The following is a 22,677-nucleotide window of genomic DNA, read 5'->3' as shown; positions in this document are numbered from 1 at the left end:
GCTTATTACTTTTAAACGTCTATTACATTGAGATATGGTGTACATTTTCTTAAACTCAATATTATATACAAAATTTAGTGAGGACATCATCCACTATTCATTTACAATACTCTTATTTAAAAGATAATAATGACTAAAAATTAATGATAGATGATGTAATAACAGTGTAAAAAATATTTACACTCTCAATAAATATCTTTTTCTCGTATATAAATGTTAGCCTCGATTTTGTTTTTGTATTCCTCTTATTAAGTTACATTAATTTTTTAAATATTGTTTGTTGTTGTGTCATGTTTTTTAACCTGATATTATAATTTATTGACATGTTTTTAATAAGAATAATATATTCTCATATAAAAGACTCACACTTGAAGTAAATAATAAGAGAGATATGTAATCAATATGTAAAAATGGAACCATAATAAATGGATCAAACATTTTTCTAAATACACTAATTTTATAAATCTAGTCATTTATATTTTGTTCATTTTACCCATTTTCTCTTATGTGAAACTTACCTAACTTAGAATTATTCTTAACAATATATTCCTTGTGTGTTAGTATTTGCTTTGTGAGTACCATTTAGAAGAGGGTAAGGTTGATAATTTGTGAGTTTATGTGCTTTATCTTTATTCTAACAATCAACAATAGTTAATATATAAAGGGAAAAATGCAAATATATAAATGATGAATGAAAAAAAAATATTTAGTTTGGGTTTAAATATATAAAAATTTGTAATAATTAATATATACAATTAATTACATTGTCACTTTATGAGTTTTAATAAATTATATAAATTATCCCTCATTATTTTACATATATTAAACTCCTAATTTTTATATTTTCATTATACTGGTCATCCATACAAGAGAAATAAGTATAATCTTTTAATAAAAAATATGATAAATGCAATTAAATTAAACAAAATATGATATATCGTGAAGAAAAGTCTAAATAATACACAAATTCATATATCTTTATTATTTTTTATTACAAAATGCATCAACAATTTTAAAGATATATTATTTAAATCGCTCTTATATTATATTATATCGTAATGAACCAAAAATAGTAAAAAGATATCGACTAATATATTATTTAAATTTACCTTTATAATATACGATGTTTTGTATTACATCTATCCCATCTTTTATTTGAAAGATTATATTTATTTTTAATTTAGGTGATCAATATGATAAAATGTAAAAAAGTGAAGACGGTTTGTGTAATAATTTTGATAGTTTTGAAGTCAAGAGTGTAGTGTAATGAAATTTGGAACTTGTTAATATCACATAGCTATGGTACTATGGTCCACTAAAGAAGCGAAAGGGAAAAGATCAGGAAGCTTGATCTTGCCCCATCATAATTCCGTAAGGACTCTTAAGAACTCAACCTTTTACGATGCTCTCTCTCGTGAACTCAGACAAAAGCTGCTATTTTGTTATCCCCTTTGTCTCAAACCCATAACCTTCCTCCATTCACTCTCAATTTTTTGCATTTAATTTGTTGCAGAAATTCCGATGACCACGAAACTCGTTTCTTGCGTTATTCTTGATTTGGATGGCACCCTTCTTAACACAGGTGAGGTCACTTTTGTCGTTCCATTCATAAGTTGCTCCGTTAATTTTTGCGAGTTGTTTTTGTTTGTGGAGGGCAACAAAGTGAGAATGAGAAAACTTTGGAGTAATGAAATACACTTGTGTAAGATGACTTTTAAGTTTTCCGTTTACATTCCCCTCTAAAATTCAGCCGATTTCAAGTTGGTTTCGGAGGGGAAGGAAATACAGCTCTGAGATGATTCCAAAGCCTTAATTTCTCTTTATTACTCTAAAAAAATCAACTCGCAAACACATAAGTATAAGTATTGATTGATTGATTGATCTGATAACAGATGGCGTGGTAGATAAGGTTTTAAAGATTGTGTTAAGTAACTATGGAAAGGAATGGGATGGAAGAGAAGCTCTTAAAATAGTAGGGAAGACACCTTTTGAATCTGCTGCTGATGTTGTTCAAGATTATGGACTTCCTTGCTCCACCACTGAATTTATTTCTCAGATTTCACCTCTGTTCTATGACCAGTAACTATTTCTAACATCACATCTTCCTTCTTTAGCACTTAATAATATAAAATTCTACATACAAATAGAAACTGTGAAAACTTTGATATAGATAGTATTTATAAAAACCTGGTCTTTATCATAACAACTCAATGACATCGTTTGATATATGTAGCTGATACCAACTACTTGAAAAGGATTTTGTTCTCGCTATTCTTCTTATTGTCAATTGAATTTGAATGTGATTATTGTATCATTTGTATGATGCTAATTATCTATGAATTAGTAGTAATTACTTATTCTTTAAGAATATCTTGTGGTTGAAACCCTCTGTTTATGCCTGTTTGATTGAGACTAGAAATTCAAACAAAAAAGTCTAAGGCATTAATGCTTCACAACCTTCATAGTAGATAAGAATGCATTCACAATGAACTGACCAATATGAATTAAGGCATTTTCATACTAGATTCACCAAGTAATCCTCTTCCCTAATAGACACAGTCACTTGGTTGATAATTTGAATTTGTCTGAAGGATTTTCTAAAGTTATCTATTTTCATTTCAGGTGGTGCAACATTAAAGAACTTCCTGGTGCCAATCGGTTGATAAAACATTTGAAGAGTCACGATGTTCCAATGGCCTTGGCATCAAACTCTCCAAGGGAAAGCATAGAAGCCAAATTATCTTATCATGATGGTTGATTTATCACTTATTTCAGGAACCTTAAGGTTTTTTGTGCTCCTTTTCTTTGTTTGTGTTAACTTAAGTGTGCTCTTGTTTCTTTAATTTTCTCTGCATGTTAGGATGGAAAAGCTCATTCTCTGTCATAATTGGTGGAGATGAAGTCAGAACAGGGAAACCTTCCCCTGAAATGTGAGATGCAATACAATGTTGCTTAGCTTTTGATTACTGAGCATTACTGTCTAATATATAAGAAATGCCTTTTTCTTCCAAAAGTTTTATTGTGCTTTATCATGTCAGGTTCCTTGAAGCTGCTAGGAGGTTAAATGTGGAGCCTTCCAGCTGTCTCGTCATTGAAGACTCTCTGTAAGTTCTTGATTCCTGTTTTTCTACTAGTACCGATTCTGTTTGATATATGATTTCTTGTCTTCTAACAAATTTATTTTCTCTTGACAAAATTCCTTAATTTGTAAACTCTTTTGTTAGGTGACCTCAGGTTGAACTATCGTGTGGTCTTATTTATTATGATTTAAACTTTTGCCAAACATCTCCTTGCTTGACAGTTGATTTATGTCTTCGTTTATTGAACTTTCTGTGGACTATCTAGGAAATTTTGATACATTGAAACTGGGGCTTTGGAATTTATTTTAAAAGCTTGATTAATTTAGAAATATTTTTCTAGCACTTTCAAGTTGTGTGTATCTTTTCTTTTTACATAATTGACAAAATAATCACTGTTCTATTCTTAAAACATTTTGGCTCCTCTTGCTTCATGTCTATAGTAATTGTTATGCTGTAAATATCCGGGATGGCTTACTTTACAATGGCTAAAGACGGCATTCTTATTGCCTGCAAGGTTTCTATAAAAGAACGATGATTATTATCCTAAACTCGTCTTTTCGGATACTTCCTTTTCTCCATATCTTATTTCTAAACACTTGTATGCTACGTAACTTGGCTACTTCAGACCTGGTATTACTGCAGGTAAGGCTGCTGAAATGGAAGTAGTTGTTGTACCATCACTTCGAAAACAGTCGCATCTCTACAGTGCAGCAGATATGGTGATCAGTTCCCTACTTGATTTGCAACTCGAAAAATGGGGTTTACCTCCATTTGAAGATTGTAAACCCGAATACCTTCAGTAGTACTTTTTTTTCTTTTATTGGCACATTTATTTATATTTGAATTGTTGAGCTAGTATTCTAAATTATTGCAGGGGTGGAGGGAACTTTGCCACTAGATCGGTGGTATATTGGTGGACCCATCGTTAAGGGATTTGGTCGTGGCTCGAAGGCACTTGGGATACCTACAGGTTTGTTTCTACTTATTGTGGGTGCATTATGACATGAAGCTGAAAAGTAGATAAGAACAACATGGGGACAATGCTGTTATGAGGTTTTGGGCATTTGTAGCAATTGTGTTCCATGATTGTTGTTGTGTTATAAGCTTGAGACCCTGATTTTCTAATTTGCCTCTTAATATATCAGGTTTGTATCGACAGTACCGCCTTAAAACTAATAGTAACTACTCCTATTTCTTCAGCTAATTTGTCACCCGAGGGTTATTCAGATCTCCTTGCAGAGCATCCTGCCGGAGTTTATTTTGGTTGGGCTGGATTATCAACACGAGGTGTTTTTAAAATGGTCATGAGCATTGGTTGGAATCCATATTTCAACAACAAAGAAAAAACTATAGTCAGTGTTTCATTACACACCTCCATCTATAACTATTTGCCTCATAATTTTCTTATGATCTATGTTTTTTCAATGTAGGAACCATGGTTACTTCATGATTTTAATGAGGATTTCTATGGGGAGGAACTGCGACTTCTTATAGTTGGTTACATACGTCCTGAGGTATAGATGAATAAGTATTTCTACTATTTTTTCTCCTTGTCATGCCTTACATCTAACTCTCCAAGTTTCGCTAAAACCGGGCATTATGCATAACAGGCCAATTTTCCAACCCTTGAAAGCTTGATAGCTAAGATTCATGAAGACCGCAGAGTTGCTGAGAGAGCTCTTGATATTCCCTTGTACTCAAGTTACAAGAATGATTCATATTTGAGAAGCTCCCATGAATGATTTTTAAAAAAAATCTCATCCTCTTTTTAAAGGAGCTTCTGCATTTGGACTGTTATTATTGTTTTATAAATGGAACAATCATTACAATGAAATGTAATTCGGAGCATTGCATAATCAATAATAAATAAGTAGCCATTATTTGCTTCTATTATTTAATCTACCCATTGGAGATTTAGATCATATTTGTTACAAATTAGTGAATTACACACTAACCCCATTATATTATTTATTGTAACACATGTTCGATTACTTAATAGTTTGATGATAAATAGAATTATTTGGATTTAGTCTTGAGTAATTATATCCCAAATATAATATGTATACCTATAAATGTAGATTACAAGCTAACTCCCATTTCTTTGAAATCGATAAATTGTTCATCTGTAAATGTACGCATTGCAAGATTATAACTTATTTTCAATATATTTAAAGCATTAAAAAATTAATAATATTGTTTTCTTTCATCTGATGTGACAATATATGAAGAGAATACTTAAATTTTGGCAAAATTTTAATGTCTTATTTTTAATGCTTATTAGAATCTATAAAATATGATTTCATATGACAAATATTTAAACATTTATTCAAATAGATTTTTTAACTATTCACACTTTTGAATCAAATATTTTTCTAAAACGTATATTTTTCGTAGAAAAAATAACAAATGTTTGTAGTGTATCGAATCAACCTCTATAAAAGTAAAATGATCTTAGTAAAAATTTGAAGTTTACTTGTCATGCTCCAATTTTCTGTTATATAATATTTTAAAGTCGGTATGTTTTTGTAGTTAAAACATAGAAAATTCTAATTATACCAAATTTAAGATAAAATGGTCTTTTGAATCCAAAGTTACAAGCTTGGAAATGAATTACAGAATGTATTAGTTCTTCATCCACCCATAATAAAATGGAACCTCAACTAATTGTACAAATTAAATATACTCTCAATTTATTTTATTGAAATTAGGTGTTACATGTATAAAAATAACATTTTCATTTTAGAAGGACATACTTTTAATAAAAGACAACGTATCTAGTCCAAAAAGATACTTTTGTATTTATATTATCATATTTTTCTCATAAATTGTTTATCTTCCACACAAATAAAAATTTAACAATCAATCTAATTCTCACCCTTTTTCATTTATTTATCTTTCTCTCTCTCTTTCTTTTAATTCTTTTTTATATGGGCATGACCAAATTAAGAATTGATGCTAGCAAAACACATTACAACATAAAAATCGAGTAAACTACATGCATATGTCATGATATTACTTTATTTCTGTGAACTCTTCGTAAGTGTCTTGGTACGTTATTTTGCACACACACAAAATGAACAAATTGACTCCCTTAAAAATCAATATTAGATTAGCTTATAAAAAAATAGTACTTTTGAATGAATTTATGAATGTGCAATTAAGCCACATTGTTAATTAAAAAAAATTATATACAATAAAAAAATCAAGACTACTAAAAATAATTCGAGTTAAAGAGGTGAAATCATCATATTTCACCGACCGTTATTATAAATCAATTTAAATGATTTTTATATTAGTTATTGGTAATAGATGAGAGATTATAATTTTCATACATTATTTAAATTATTTAATGATTATAAAAAAAAAATGTTACTTTATAGTTTTTATTTTCGATTTTATTATTATTAAGGAAAACAAATAAATAAAATATTAATAAGGGAATCATAAATTCATCTAGAGTAATAAATAAGTTTTTTAAAGAATGAATATTTTTAACAAAAATTGAAAATAAGTAATACATTTAAGCATAGTTATAAAAACCGTATCATACCGGCCGGTTCAACCGAAAAACCGGTGAACCAGGCCCCTAACCGGTACAGTATAGGTGTTGAATCGGCTAAGTATCAAAACTGGTAAAAAACCAGTCAAGGCACATACTTCCAAGACATACTTCCAAGGCCCCTAACCGGTGCATATTTTTTTTTTAAAAAAACTTAAAAACTTAAAAATCCATTACAAGGTGACCCATCTTTCCAACCCTTTTCAAGGCACATACTTCCAAGACATACTTAGATTATACCTTTTGGTTCCCTAATATTCGTGTGTAATCTCAGTGACATTTGTTTAATATAGGAGTACCGTATGAAGATAGGATTTGGTAGAAAAGTATAATATTCATATGAACAACTTTGACTCCTTAGTGTTAAATGTTAAAATTCCAAATTTATTTGTTTTGTAGAGTGAGTTGTGAACTTATGTCATTTATTTATATTTTGTGGTTGTTAAGTGATACTTTTGGATTGATATATGTTTTTAATTTAGACTTAATTTGTTAAAGACTTATAAAGTTGTTTCTTTATGTGAATTTTGAGTAAAATATAAATATGGATTATAAATTTGAGTATCTATCTATTTGAAATTTTTTGTTATAGGTTTATATATATATAAATATAAGTAGGTATGTCCGGTTTAACCGGCAAGCGGTTTAATTACTAAACCACTGGTTGAACCACTATACCACTATATCAGTACCCTGACCGATTTGATAACCGGTACGGTTTTAACAACACTGCATTTAAGATATAATAAAAATGAAATGAATAAAATTATCTCAATCATAAATGAGCATATATATGGAAAGTAATAACATATTGAATAATCAGGCACTAACACCAACCAAGAGGCACAAACACTGATAGAATACATGACTGATGTTAGGGTCAAGATAGACCGGGTGAAAATCCATGGACTAGTGTGAGTCCGAACATTGATCAGTGCACATCTCTTATTATCTCTAGTGCAAATTGACTCAACATTTTCTTTGAGAGAGGATGAGTTGATTTTTTCATACTACCAAGAGTGTCTTTCACCTTTTTTTGATAAGAAACAAATCTATTTCGGAGTTCGTAATTGTCCTCATCAATAAGTGTTGTTTCTAGAAATCGAACACTCAATCTTAACTTAGATGATGTGGATACATTATCATTCATTAAAAGTATAATGTTTTAAAATGATGCTTTTAATACATTATCATTTATTACTTTTAATAAATGACACTTTTAATAAATTATCATTTTTACTCCACATATGATACTTTTAATAAATAATAATAATGTATAGCCTAAAAACGTTAAATACTTTTGTTATTTTCGTAATAGAATTATTGTTAGATATCAGTGGCAGAATACACCTAGAAGAGGTTGAATAGGTGTGGCGGAGCTCAAGTTCCACTTTTCTAGTTTTTACACACTTGTTAAAAATGTTCAGTTAATCGATTAACCAGTAGACTTAATCGATTAAATCAAAACATAAATAGAATGATCAGAACAACAACTTGCACAGTTATTAACCAACAAATAAGTAGAGATACAATAGATATTTTTATGCAAGATTAACAAGAACATAGTAAGGTATAAAAGAGAAAAAGATATAACAGATTGCGCAAGGATTTTATCCTGTGTCGTTTTGTTGTCCATTGCGAAACTACGTCCAGTCCTCCCCTCTGATCTGTGAGATTTGTATGTGCCAAAGATGAAATGCAACCTTCTAAGCATAGGACAACTCATAGAAAAAGGGTTCACAGTCTTGATGAAGAATGGGCAACTTGAGCTTTTTGATTCTGAAAACAAACTTATATTCAGAAGCAAGGTGAACAAGAATAGAACATTCCAAGTGAACATAAAGGCTGTTGAGATTCACTGCTTGGCATCTATGGAAATCAGCAATGAGAATTGGCTTTTGCACTCAAGATTTGGTCACTTGAATTTCAAGAGCCTACATCAACTAGGAGCAAAGAAACTAGTCTCTGGTATGCCAATTATATCCATACCTGAGAAAACTTGTGAAGTCTGCTTGATTGGAAAACAAACAAGGCAAACATTCAAATCAGAAGCAAAGATGAGGTCTAGAGCAATCCTTGAAGTGGTCCACTCAGATGTATGTGGTCCTTTTGAAACTCCCTCTTTGGCTGGAAACAAATACTTCATAATATTTGTTGATGAGTTTAGCAGGATGACTTGGTTGGATGTACTAAAGGCCAAGAGTGATGCCTTTGAATCCTTTCAGAATTTCAAAGCTCTTGTAGAAAAAGAAAGTGGCAGAAATTTGAAACTTCTAAGAACATATGGAGGAGGAGAATTCACCTCAAATGATTTTGAATCATATTGTAGGAAAAATGGTATAAGGCACGAAATCACTGCACCATATACACCTCAGCACAATGGCTTGGCAGAAAGGAGAAACAGAACCATTATGAACATGGCAAGAAGCTTAATCAAAGGAAAAGAACTACCTCAAAACTTATGGGCTGAAGCAGTGTCAACATCTGTATATCTTCTAAACAAATGTCCAACCAAGAAGCTGGAAGGAAAGGTACCAATTGAGGTCTGGACAAGAAGAAAACCAGTTGTGAATCATCTCAAGGTGTTTGGATCACTAGCCTATAGCCACATACCAGATCAAAGGAGAACAAAACTTCAAGACAAAAGTGAAGCCATGGTCTTCCTAGGCTATCACTCAACTGGAGCATACAGACTTTATGATCCAAACAAAGAAAGGGTAGTGATAAGCAGAGATGTGGTAGTCCTTGAACATGAGAAGTGGGACTGAAAACAAAAACAATCAGGCCTAACCAGAATGGTACAGGAAATTCATGAAACTCCAAACTGTGAACCTATCCAAGAAGAATCAACTAGAAGCAACTCATGAAACTCCTACAACTCAGAGGTCTCAGAGATCAAGGTCAATGCCAAACAGATTCAAAGACTATGAGATACACACAGATGATCAAATCAATGATGAAGGTGACCTGATACACTTGGCACTCATGGCTGAAGCCAATCCTATCAATGAATCAGAAGCACTAGCACAAAAGGAATGGAAAGAAGCAATGGTTGAAGAGATCAGGTCAATAGAAAGAAATGAAACTTGGGACCTAGTCAAGCTGCCTATGGACAAACACCAGATAGGAGTGAAGTGGATCTTTAAACAAAAACTTAACCCTGATGGAACAATCTCAAGGTACAAGGCCAGATTGGTTGCTAAAGGGTTTCTACAAAGGGAAGGGATAGATTACAAAGAAGTATTTGCACCTGTGGCCATAATTGAGACAATAAGAACAGTAGTAGCAATTACAAGTGCAAGAAACTGGGATCTCTTTCAGCTAGATGTAAAGTCAGCATTCTACATGGTCCACTAATGGAAGAAGTGTATGTCCAACAACCACCAGGCTTCATAATAGAAGGCAAAGAACAATATGTCTACAAGCTAAACAAGGCCCTATATGGACTTAAACAAGCACCAAGGGCCTGGAATAAGAGGATAGACTCATTTCTATTCAAACTCAACTTCAAAAAATGTCAGGTTGAGCATGAAGTCTATGTGAAGCAAGATGCCAAACTCTAATCATCTGCCTATATGTAGATGATCTGCTAGTGACAGGATCAAACACTGAAAGAATTGAAGAATTTAAAAGGGTAATGAAGGCTGAATTCGACATGACTGATATAGGAAAACTAAACTACTTCCTAGGGATGGAGTTTGCATACACTGAAGAAGGAATAATGATGCATCAAAAGAGGTATGCAACTGAAATTCTAAAGAAATTCAACATGAACTCCTGCAACTCAGTCAACAATCCAATAGAAACAAGCCTAAAACTGTCTGAAGATGAAGAAGGTGATCCAGTAAATGAAACTATGTTCAAGCAGATAGTAGGTTCTTTGAGATTCTTGTGCAATAACAGACTAGACTTGTCCTTTGGGGTTGGCTTGGTGAGCAGGTTCATGTGTAAGCCAAAGAAAACACATCTACTAGCAGCTAAAAGAGTGATGAGATATATCCAAGGAACAAGTGATCAAGGAATTCTATTTCCCTATGGTAGACAAAGATCAGAACTGGAATTGATTGGGTATGCAGATTCTGATTATGGTGGAGATTTGGTAGAGAGGAAGAGTACTTCGGGTTATCTGTTCTTACTCAATAGTGCCCCCATCTCATGGTGCTCCTCAAAACAACAAGTGGTTGCTCTCTCTAGTTGTGAGGCAGAGTACATCTTAGGCTGCTTTGCTGCTTGTCAATCGGTGTGGCTCGAGGAGTTGCTAATAGAAATGAAGGTGAAGCTGGAAACTCCATTACAACTCAGAATTGACAATGTTTTAGCAATAAGCTTGTCAAAAAATCCAGTGAGTCATGGTAGGAGCAAACACATTGAAGTAAGGTTTCATTACCTTAGAGATTTAGTCAACAAAGGGAAGATTCAAGTGGTGTATTGCAAGACACAAGTGCAATTGGCAGACATACTCACAAAAGCTTTAAAGGGTGATAGGTTTGAAGAGTTAAAAAGAAGAATAAGTGTATTATCTCTCAAAGAACTTGTCTTAAGGAAGAGTGTTGAAAGTTGTAGATAATCCAAGTTTTAAGAGATGGATTAATAAATAGAAAGAAGTTTGTTGTAACTTGCTAAAAAAAGTAAGGATTTGAAATTCTGTTTTTATGGTTGAACTACCTCTTACTATAAATAGTAAGTCATTGCAATAAGAGAATGATAAAATTCATTGATTATTTTCTTGCATTTTCTCTTAACCATTTCCTCTTCTTCTCTATTTTCTGTTTACATTTCTTTGTTCCAACAATTACAACATAGAAATTGAGCCAACTACTTGTCAATTTCAGGAAACTACTTTATTCCATCACATTTTTTATAAATGTCTTCTTATGTTATGTTACACACAAAAAAAGAACACATTCTGCTTAACAAAAAGGAATATCATATTTCCTTTCCAAAAAATGGCACTTTTAAATGAATTTATAAATGTACAATAAACCACATTTCTAAGCAAAATGAGGTGTAATAAGAAAATCAACACTATAATTTTCGATATAATTTTTTTTGATTGTTTCATGTGTTTTGATTATTTAAAAAGCATAGGAAAAGGTGAATTATCACATCCTTCCTTATCTTTAATGTAGTTATTATTTGTCATGGGCCAATTTTTGGATCGAATATCAGCTCTATGGCTTTTAAAGAGGTGAACTCGATTTCAACATTCCATAAGAGATTTGAAGTTGGCACTATGTTTTTTATAGTTAAAACATAAAAAATTCTATATTATACCCAATTAGGATCATATGGTCTATGAACTTGAATCTAAGCCCGAGGGTCGATTACGGATTAAGGAATATATTAACATCACGTCTGCAATATTAAAAATGATATCATTACTAATTGCATAAACTTTAAACACTTTAAGATTTATTTATTAAAAAAATATTTTATTTTTTACTTTTGTGTATAATAATAGTTCATCTTACTACTTCGTATCTCTCGATGAAATAAATAAATCAAGGCTACATAATCATATAATCATAGGTACAAAATGGTTTGTTTGCTTGATTTATTTTTATTTGAAAAATGAAATAATGCTTAATATTAGTTTATCATAGTGAAGTACAATGTTATATCTAATATCACATCTGAACTTAAATATGGGAAAACGTGATAATGATTGGATATGCTTTTCAACTCTTAAATATTTTTAATTATAAAGTCAAAATATATGGTTAACAGCCACCTATGTTAAGACAATGAAGTATAATCTTAATTCTATTACCACGTCTCAACTTAAAATAGTGACAAATAGAACTTTAATTATTCATCACACATTAATTTTTTATGTTTTATTTTGAAAATTAACATTTCTTAATTGCTAGATTGAAAGTTGAAACATGCAAAAAACGTGATAAAATGGGATAGTTTACTTAAGGTTTTTTTTTATAATTTATTGAAAAAGTTAGAGGATAAAAACAAATTATTTCATATGAGGGAATGTATTTATTAATTACTTTTATTACTCCAGAGACAAAATTATTATTTTATTTATTGTAATCAAACATAATAATTTTTTTAATTTATTATTGATATAAAAATCAATTTATTATAACAATTGTTATTACAAACCACCAACGAGTCTTGTGGATAGAAAAAATATTTGTTGAGAAAGTTAGTCTCACACACCTGTGAATGTTTCCGGCTCGAACATGATTGGCTCTATAGCGATGATACATGTGATAAACCAAAAAAATTATTATTATAAACCTTTAAATAAAAATGAAAAAGAAAAAAAAGTAGAGGCTATGGGATTCTATTTAAATATTTTATATTCTTAAAATTAATTAAGAAAAGATTCATATTTATCTGATTTGACTCTCAAGAAAATGTATTATTCTTGTTGTTATTATTTCAATGATTCTTATACTTATTGTTTATTATTATTTATAATTCTCTATTTCAATTTTAAATAAAATTTAATGAACAAAATGATGTATCATAACTATTTTAAGATGATTCAAGTTAAAGATGTTAAATCACAATATTTCCTCCACCATTATTATAATTCAATTAAAAAAAATTATGTTAGTTATTGATAATATACGAGAGAGATTTTATGTATTTCATATATTTTTTAAATATTTAATTTTTATAAAATTATGTTATTTAATAGTTTTTATTTTTCATTTTTTTATTATTAAAGAAAACAATATAAATTAAATATTTAATAAGGGAATCCTAAATAGATCTAGAGTAATAAATAAATTTCTGAACGAATAAATAAATTTTAACAAAAAAATGAAAATAAGTAATACATGTAAGATAAAATAGAAATGAAATGAAGAAAATTATCTTAAACATAAATTAGCATATGATATGGATTCTATCAACATTTTGAATAATAGAGGATTATAGACCAAGAGAGGCACAAACATCGATAAAATACGAGATTGAAGGGTCCAGAGAGCCAGAGTGGAAATCCAAGGACAAGTGTGAGTCTAAACAATGATCACTATGCATATATTATTCTCTCTAGTATGAAGTGTCTCCACATTTTTTAGAGAGAGAATGAGTTCACCTTAATGGTTGTATAGATAGAAAATTAGGTTCTTTTGACATTTTCTTATTTTCTCCTTTTGAGCGTGTCTTGCATTTTATTTATTGGTAATGCCAATTAAATTAAATTTTATTTTATTTTTATATTAGCTATTAATTTTATTTATGTAATTAAAAAATTATGTCATATTTATTTGCATTCATTATTTTTTATTTGTTTCAAATGTAGAAGACGATTTTTTTTAAAATGGAATACTTTTAGTAAATGATAATGTATCCATACTAAAAAATATTAAATGTTTTTGTTATACTTGTAAAAAAAATATTTCGTTCACAAATCAAGATTTAATAATAAATATGATATTTTCTTTTTAGTTTATGTATTTTTTATCTTTCCTTATGTATCCCTTCTTTTATCTCTTTTTTATGAGTAAGAAGAAAATAACTATTGATGTGTAAACCATGTTGATATTGAACATATATTTTTATAATTGTACTTATTGTTATCGTTACTGAATAAATAGTTAAAAAACGAAAAACGAACCAAAATAGTGTGCATATCTGATTATGCATGGTGCAGATATGAGGCGACGTGGAAATTAGCACCAGTGTTGTTCCATATTGGTATCAACAATAAAATTTGGATAGTTTCCCTATTATTATTTTTGGGTGTGTTTTGAGTGTTCATTCTCCATACGCTCATGCATCTATAGGTGATTTTGGCACATGTTGAAATAAAAATGGTGTCCCTCCCATTAATTGCCCAAATTAATATTCATTAATGCAATTTAATATATTTTTTCAATTTGAAATTTCAAAATAAATATAGTAATTAATTGCATTTAAAGTTTAAAACTTGAATATTTGAAGATTGGTAAAAATGTTATGAGACCTCTAAGAAATGTTGAGTTTAAAATTTATGTATCTTTACCGTAAAGTTTTTTACACAATGACCATATTATTCATCATTGATTTGTATTACTTTTGTTTGAGAGTCAACGATAACTAATATATGAATGATAGATAATTTATTGACAATATAAAAAACACTTACAAGTCAGTGTATATATATTGATTCCAAAAATGTATTTTGTTACAAAAACTATTTTAATAAATTTTATAAAACCGTATAAATTATTGCAATACCTTAAATAAATTAAAATAATTATTTGATTATATAAGAAAAATAGTTGAATCATTCTTTTTAAGAAGTTCATTAGTGACTCTATAAACTCTAAAATATTATTTCAATATCCACAAATAGGTAAAATAATTATTTGAGTTTATAAAATCACAAAAATAAGGAGAATGTATTTTTATTTTTTTTTATTTTTTTTATTTTTGTTACTTTGAAGTTTTTCTATGCCCTTTTAGTTTTCTAGAAAAATGGTCCAAAAAATATAGGTGTCACATGTATAAAAATAACATTTTCATTTTAGAAGGACATACTTTTAAAAAAGACAATGTATCTAGTCCAAAAAGATACTATCTATTTATATTGTTATATTTTTTTATAAATTGTTTATCTTCCACACAAATAAAAAATTAATAATCAACCTAGTTCTCTCCTTTTTTCATTTATTTATATTTTTCTCTCTATTTCTTTTAACTCTTTTTTATATGGGCATGACAAAATTAAGAATTGATGTTAGCAAAACACATTACAACATAACGTTGAGTGAACTACATGTCGACATCATGATATTACTTTATTTCTGTGAACTCTTCGTAAGTGTCTTGGTACGTTATTTTGCACACACACAAAATGAACAAATTGACTCCCTTAAAAATCAATATCAGATTAGCTTATAAAAAAATAGTACTTTTGAATGAATTTATGAATGTGCAATTAAGCCAATTGTTCAACAAGATTATTTGCAATAGAAAAATGAAGACTATTAAAGATAATTCGAGTTAAAGAGATGAAATCATGATATTTCACCCACCGTTATTATAGTTCAATTTAAATGATTTTTACATTAGTTATTAGTAATAGATGAGAGATTATGTTTTTCATACATTATTTAAATTATTATAAAAAAATTATGTTACTTTATGGTTTTTATTTTCCATTTTATTATTATTATTATTATTAAGGAAACAAAATAAATAAAATATTAATAAGGGAATCCTAAATAGATCTAGAGTGATAAATAAATTTTTTAAAGAATAAATATTTTTAAAAAAATTGAAAATAAGTAATACATTTAAGATATAATAAAAATGGAATGAAGAAAATTATCTCAATCATAAATGAGCATATGATATGGAAAGTAGTAACACATTGAATAATATGGGATTAACACGGACCAAGAGGCACAAATACTGATAGAATATATGATTGACATTAGGGTCAAGATAGGCCGGGTGAAAATCCATGGACTAGTGTGAGTCCAAACATTGAACACTGCCCATCTCTTATTATCTCTAGTGTGAATTGACTCAACACTTTCTTCCAGAGTAGATGGGATAATTTTTTTGTACTATCAATAATATTCCTTCACGTTTTTTAGTAAGGAATGAATCTCTTTCGAGGTTCGTAAATATCTCTCTCAATAAGTATACTGTTTCGAGGTTAGTAAATATCTCTCTTAATATTCATTCCCTTATTATCTCCGGTGTAAATTCCTTCACTTTGACTTTGATGATGCGGATACATTATCATTTATTAAAAGTATACTGTTTTAAAATGATACTTTTAATACATTATCATTTATTACTTTTAATAAATGACACTTTTAATAAATTATCATTTTTACTCCCCATTTTAAAATATGACACTTTTGATAAATAATAATGTATCCAGCCTAAAAATGTTAAATACTTTTGTTATCTTCGTAATAAAATTATCTCTTTTAAAAATCGAAATTTAATAATTAATTTGATTCTTTCTTATTAATTTATTTATTTTTTATCTTTGTTTCTTTATCCCTTCTTTTATCTTTTTGTTACATGCCCAAGAAGAAAATAGCTATTGATGGTTGCCAAAATACATCCCAGCATTGAAATAGTGTCAACTACCTTTGAAATAAGGTTTCTATATTTCAAGGAATTCTATTATTATTTTAAGCATTTATATTAGTACATGGCTAAATACAGTCTCCCCATTAATTGTATACTAATAACTTAAATTTAAATTACACAATATTAATGACATGGTTGTCTTTTAGAAGAAATTAATAAATGACAATTCTAACATTAATTTCGAATAAACTCATTTATTTTTAAATTATTAATATATATCTATGATAAGGATTTTTGAATCATATAGTAATCCTTTATATTTGAGATCATTGACCATATAATAATTTGTGAAGTTCCCAAAATGGTCTCAATCAATCTTTACTATTTTTTAATAAGCAATGTGCATTTAAATATATAATAATAACCAAATTCTTTTATTTAGTGTGTTATGTATCTAACACAATATTATCATATCTATCACATACAATCTATTCTATTATTATTATTTTATCGTCCAACTTTCAATCTCATATAACGTTTCACCTCTTCATAGTTGTGCGCTAAAACTTCTCCTTAAGTTTGAGTGAGCTATTTTTTGTAACTGATGAAACTCGAAACACCGTCGTTTCATTCAATTTACTTGAATATTATGGTTCATATTTCTGTCAATTTTCACATCATCTTGTATGATTGATCCAAAATACCTAAATATAATGACTTATTATATTTTTTGGTACCTAATGACTTGTTATATGATATTATCCAATCTTTACTTCAACAATATTTTGTTGGTACTACTAAGGGTATCACTTTTCTTGTTGGGTAAGTAATTAATCTCTTTTAAGGTTCGTAGTTGTCCCTTCCAACAGTGTCGCTCACATGAATCAAACTCTCGACATTTAGGACCCAGTAAGGTCTTATACCACTAGATCAACACCTTGTTGATTTACATCAACAATATAATATACAATAAATTAGAAAAACAAAATTTGTCAATAATATTTCAATTTGTTGATTTCGTAGGATATAAATACATGACTCCACTTACACATCTTTACCAAACCATTTCTCTTAGTCTGTGAATCTTCTTAAGGAGAATGGAGACATTTTCTTTTCTTTTGTCTACTATAACCATCATGTTGTCTATCCTACAGGCAACATCAATTTCAACCAATGAAATTTTTTTCAAATGTCTTTCTGATCACTCAAAAACTCCAAACCCTGTTTCAGATGTCATTTACACTCGAAGCAACAATTCATTCTCAACCATCTTGAATATGCATATACAAAACAAAAGATTCAAAGCAGCAACAACAGCAAAACCTCTAGCTATTGTAACTGCTCAATGTGAATCTCATGTCCAAACCACTATCTTATGTGCCAAGTCTAATGGCATTCAGATTAGAATCAGAAGTGGTGGCCATGACACTGAAGGCCTTTCATATGTATCTGATGTTCCATATATTGTACTTGATTTGTTCCCCCTCCATTCTGTTGATGTCGACATATCATCTGCCACAACATGGGTTCAGGCTGGTGCAACACTTGGCCAACTTTACTATCACATTTATGAGAAAAGCAAAGTTCATGCATTCCCAGCAGGGGTGTGCACTTCTTTAGGGACTGGTGGCCATTTCTCTGGCGGTGGCTATGGTAATCTAATGAGAAAATATGGTCTTTCTGTGGATAATATTATTGATGCAAAAATTGTTGATGTCAACGGCAATATCCTTGATAGAAAATCAATGGGAGAGGATTTATTTTGGGCCATAAGAGGAGGTGGTGGAGCCAGTTTTGGTGTCATTCTTTCTTGGAAAATCAAATTGGTTCTTGTACCTGCTAAAGTAACAATATTCACCGTGAATAAATTTGTGGAAGATGGTGCAGCTGATGTTCTTTACAAATGGCAAGAAGTTGCGCCAAACCTAGATGAAGATCTTTTTATAAGAGTAGAGCATTCGGTGGTGGATGGAACTAAAGGGGGTAAGAAGAAAGTGAAAGTTGCTTTTATTGGTGAATTCTTGGGAACAATTGACAAACTTCTACCTTTGGTGAGTAAGAGTTTCCCTGAACTTGGTTTAAGAAAAAGTGACTGCATTGAAATGCCTTGGATTAATAGCACTCTTTATTGGGATCGCATTCCAATAGGTACTCCACTAGAAACTTTACTTACTACCCCCAAGGAGCCTATGACAATCTATTTCAAAAGCAAGTCAGATTATATAAAGAAACCTATTCCAAAGAATGATCTTTATGCCATATGGGATAAGTTTATTGAAAGTAAAAGCATGATTATGCAATGGAATCCTTATGGGGGAAAGATGGCAAAGATTCCATCATCAGCTACCCCATTTCCTCACAGGGCAGGGAATTTGTTCAAGATTCAGTATTTTTTAATTTGGACTGAAGATGGAGATAAGGCTAATAATCATTATCTAAACATTTCAAGGTCATTTTATAATTTGATGGCTCCTTATGCCTCAAAGTCACCAAGGGAGACATTTCTCAACTATAGGGATACTGATATTGGTGCTAACTATCCAAGTAATACAACAAGCAAGGACATAGCTAAAACTTATGGGAGCAAATATTTCAAAGAGAACTTTGATAGATTAGTGAATGTTAAAACTATGGTTGATCCTCTTAATTTTTTCAGATACGAACAAAGTATTCCAACTAAGTCTGGATATTAGTGGGACAATAATGTTTTATGGAGAAAAGTTAAGTGATGTAAAAACTTAATACTTCTGCTTGATCACAATTGGTGGTGATTAGCATAATCCTGAAATAAATTTACATAAAAAAGATATATCTTATTTATGGTATTGAAAACTAAATATTTAAATCTTGCATATGCTACTAATGAAATAGAAAAGTATTATTTTCATGGATGAATTAATTTTTTTCATTTATACACATTAAATGTGTTCTATAAGGCTAACAAAATTTAACATTGAGATATTATTTAAAGATTGATTAAACAACTCAAAATTAAACAGAGGATTGATATTATTTTTTTTAATAAAAACAACATGTAACATTATTGTAAATATTGTAGGAATAGTATATTTTTATATTAAAATGACCACTACAATATTATTATCCTTTGACAACACTTTTAAAATTATAATGTAATATGAAAAAATTGTTGTTTTTATCATAGAAAATGGTTTTTTTTTAACTATGGTAGTCTAAAATATTGTCTTTTGTTTAGGCAATTTTTTGACATATGTCAGTTGTGGACAAAAACCATTGCCTTTATAATTGACATCAGGAACAATTCATGTACTTAGAAAAGACTAGTTTTTTACCATGGCCATTATAGGAAACACCTAAAACTATTGTCTATGATATTTTAGAGAACACTTTTAAAACTATGGCCTATGATAGTTTACTTTGAAACGACCATGATTTTTGACCATGACAATTATAGGAAACACCTAAAATCATTGCATATGATAGTTTATAAAACACTTATAAAACCACATCCTTTGTTTCCATTAGAAATAAAAGAGTAAATTATATACATCTCCCATGGGTTTTAATGAAATTACACGAATCATTCATCATTTTTTGTACCTACACAAACCTCTCATCATTTATATATGCACATTATATTGACTACTCATGTTGTTAGTTGACCATTAAATAATAGCATCATGTGCATATCACATGTCATTTAGTGAAATATTATGACAAAAATACATTTTTCTGTACCTGCTAAAGTAACAATATTCACCGTGAATAAATTTGTGGAAGATGGTGCAGCTGATGTTCTTTACAAATGGCAAGAAGTTGCGCCAAACCTAGATGAAGATCTTTTTATAAGAGTAGAGCATTCGGTGGTGGATGGAACTAAAGGGGGTAAGAAGAAAGTGAAAGTTGCTTTTATTGGTGAATTCTTGGGAACAATTGACAAACTTCTACCTTTGGTGAGTAAGAGTTTCCCTGAACTTGGTTTAAGAAAAAGTGACTGCATTGAAATGCCTTGGATTAATAGCACTCTTTATTGGGATCGCATTCCAATAGGTACTCCACTAGAAACTTTACTTACTACCCCCAAGGAGCCTATGACAATCTATTTCAAAAGCAAGTCAGATTATATAAAGAAACCTATTCCAAAGAATGATCTTTATGCCATATGGGATAAGTTTATTGAAAGTAAAAGCATGATTATGCAATGGAATCCTTATGGGGGAAAGATGGCAAAGATTCCATCATCAGCTACCCCATTTCCTCACAGGGCAGGGAATTTGTTCAAGATTCAGTATTTTTTAATTTGGACTGAAGATGGAGATAAGGCTAATAATCATTATCTAAACATTTCAAGGTCATTTTATAATTTGATGGCTCCTTATGCCTCAAAGTCACCAAGGGAGACATTTCTCAACTATAGGGATACTGATATTGGTGCTAACTATCCAAGTAATACAACAAGCAAGGACATAGCTAAAACTTATGGGAGCAAATATTTCAAAGAGAACTTTGATAGATTAGTGAATGTTAAAACTATGGTTGATCCTCTTAATTTTTTCAGATACGAACAAAGTATTCCAACTAAGTCTGGATATTAGTGGGACAATAATGTTTTATGGAGAAAAGTTAAGTGATGTAAAAACTTAATACTTCTGCTTGATCACAATTGGTGGTGATTAGCATAATCCTGAAATAAATTTACATAAAAAAGATATATCTTATTTATGGTATTGAAAACTAAATATTTAAATCTTGCATATGCTACTAATGAAATAGAAAAGTATTATTTTCATGGATGAATTAATTTTTTTCATTTATACACATTAAATGTGTTCTATAAGGCTAACAAAATTTAACATTGAGATATTATTTAAAGATTGATTAAACAACTCAAAATTAAACAGAGGATTGATATTATTTTTTTTAATAAAAACAACATGTAACATTATTGTAAATATTGTAGGAATAGTATATTTTTATATTAAAATGACCACTACAATATTATTATCCTTTGACAACACTTTTAAAATTATAATGTAATATGAAAAAATTGTTGTTTTTATCATAGAAAATGGTTTTTTTTTAACTATGGTAGTCTAAAATATTGTCTTTTGTTTAGGCAATTTTTTGACATATGTCAGTTGTGGACAAAAACCATTGCCTTTATAATTGACATCAGGAACAATTCATGTACTTAGAAAAGACTAGTTTTTTACCATGGCCATTATAGGAAACACCTAAAACTATTGTCTATGATATTTTAGAGAACACTTTTAAAACTATGGCCTATGATAGTTTACTTTGAAACGACCATGATTTTTGACCATGACAATTATAGGAAACACCTAAAATCATTGCATATGATAGTTTATAAAACACTTATAAAACCACATCCTTTGTTTCCATTAGAAATAAAAGAGTAAATTATATACATCTCCCATGGGTTTTAATGAAATTACACGAATCATTCATCATTTTTTGTACCTACACAAACCTCTCATCATTTATATATGCACATTATATTGACTACTCATGTTGTTAGTTGACCATTAAATAATAGCATCATGTGCATATCACATGTCATTTAGTGAAATATTATGACAAAAATACATTTTTCAAATTTCATATAAAATATATTTTAATATATTGCTCACAACTTGTTTGATAAAATAGTTGCATGTGTCTACTTTCAATACCTTCACTTTCATCCATTTTCCCATCTTACTTTTACTCTCAACTATTTTAATATAAAATATATTTTAATATATTGCTCACAACTGGTATTGGCAGGTTATTAAAAGCCCGTAAGCTTACCCCAAAATTCATTGGACCTTACCAAATCCTTAGGAAAGTTGGACCAGTAGCTTACCAAATAGCCTTACCACCTTTATTGTCCAATCTACACAACATTTTCTATGTGTCCCAACTTAGAAAATACATTAGTGACCTGTCGCACATAATCGAACCCGATTCAATTCAGTTAAAGGATAATCTTACGTATGAAACATTGCCAATAAGGATCGGTGATCGGAGTATCAAGACTCTTCGAGGGAA

At 29.7% G+C, this 22,677-nt stretch overlaps 3 protein-coding genes across 3 annotated transcripts; all 3 read left to right on the top strand.

Moving 5' to 3' along the window:
- The first annotated feature begins 1,316 nt into the window (after positions 1-1,316).
- LOC109339004 (bifunctional riboflavin kinase/FMN phosphatase-like) lies at positions 1,317-4,973 on the top strand. Its single transcript, XM_019576368.1, has 11 exons — positions 1,317-1,458; positions 1,502-1,582; positions 1,893-2,079; positions 2,623-2,753; positions 2,861-2,930; positions 3,039-3,104; positions 3,706-3,860; positions 3,955-4,050; positions 4,281-4,432; positions 4,511-4,594; positions 4,691-4,973. Exons 2-11 carry the CDS (start codon positions 1,522-1,524, stop codon positions 4,820-4,822), a joined length of 1,134 nt encoding a protein of 377 aa, XP_019431913.1. The 5' UTR covers positions 1,317-1,458; positions 1,502-1,521; the 3' UTR covers positions 4,823-4,973.
- A 12,745-nt stretch (positions 4,974-17,718) lies between these two features.
- LOC109339006 (berberine bridge enzyme-like 17) lies at positions 17,719-19,479 on the top strand. The gene has a single exon (XM_019576370.1). It carries the CDS (start codon positions 17,745-17,747, stop codon positions 19,338-19,340), a length of 1,596 nt encoding a protein of 531 aa, XP_019431915.1. The 5' UTR covers positions 17,719-17,744; the 3' UTR covers positions 19,341-19,479.
- An 860-nt stretch (positions 19,480-20,339) lies between these two features.
- Positions 20,340-21,359, top strand: LOC109339007 (berberine bridge enzyme-like 17). The gene has a single exon (XM_019576371.1). It carries the CDS (start codon positions 20,340-20,342, stop codon positions 21,219-21,221), a length of 882 nt encoding a protein of 293 aa, XP_019431916.1. The 3' UTR covers positions 21,222-21,359.
- Positions 21,360-22,677: the final 1,318 nt, after the last annotated feature.

This window comes from Lupinus angustifolius, unplaced genomic scaffold (assembly GCF_001865875.1).
Source record: "Lupinus angustifolius cultivar Tanjil unplaced genomic scaffold, LupAngTanjil_v1.0 Scaffold_50_99, whole genome shotgun sequence".
NCBI lineage: Eukaryota > Viridiplantae > Streptophyta > Magnoliopsida > Fabales > Fabaceae > Lupinus > Lupinus angustifolius.
This window is presented reverse-complemented; position numbering and strand designations above follow the sequence as displayed.

Bases quoted from the DNA above. Each gene is read 5' to 3' on its own strand.
- LOC109339004 (XM_019576368.1), top strand. From the start codon at position 1,522: ATGACCACGAAACTCGTTTCTTGCGTTATTCTTGATTTGGATGGCACC. The intron at 2,080-2,622 runs GTAACTATTTCT...TTTTCATTTCAG, and splicing joins TCACCTCTGTTCTATGACCA to GTGGTGCAACATTAAAGAAC. The intron at 3,861-3,954 runs GTAAACCCGAAT...AAATTATTGCAG, and splicing joins TTTACCTCCATTTGAAGATT to GGGTGGAGGGAACTTTGCCA.
- LOC109339006 (XM_019576370.1), top strand. From the start codon at position 17,745: ATGGAGACATTTTCTTTTCTTTTGTCTACTATAACCATCATGTTGTCT.
- LOC109339007 (XM_019576371.1), top strand. From the start codon at position 20,340: ATGACAAAAATACATTTTTCTGTACCTGCTAAAGTAACAATATTCACC.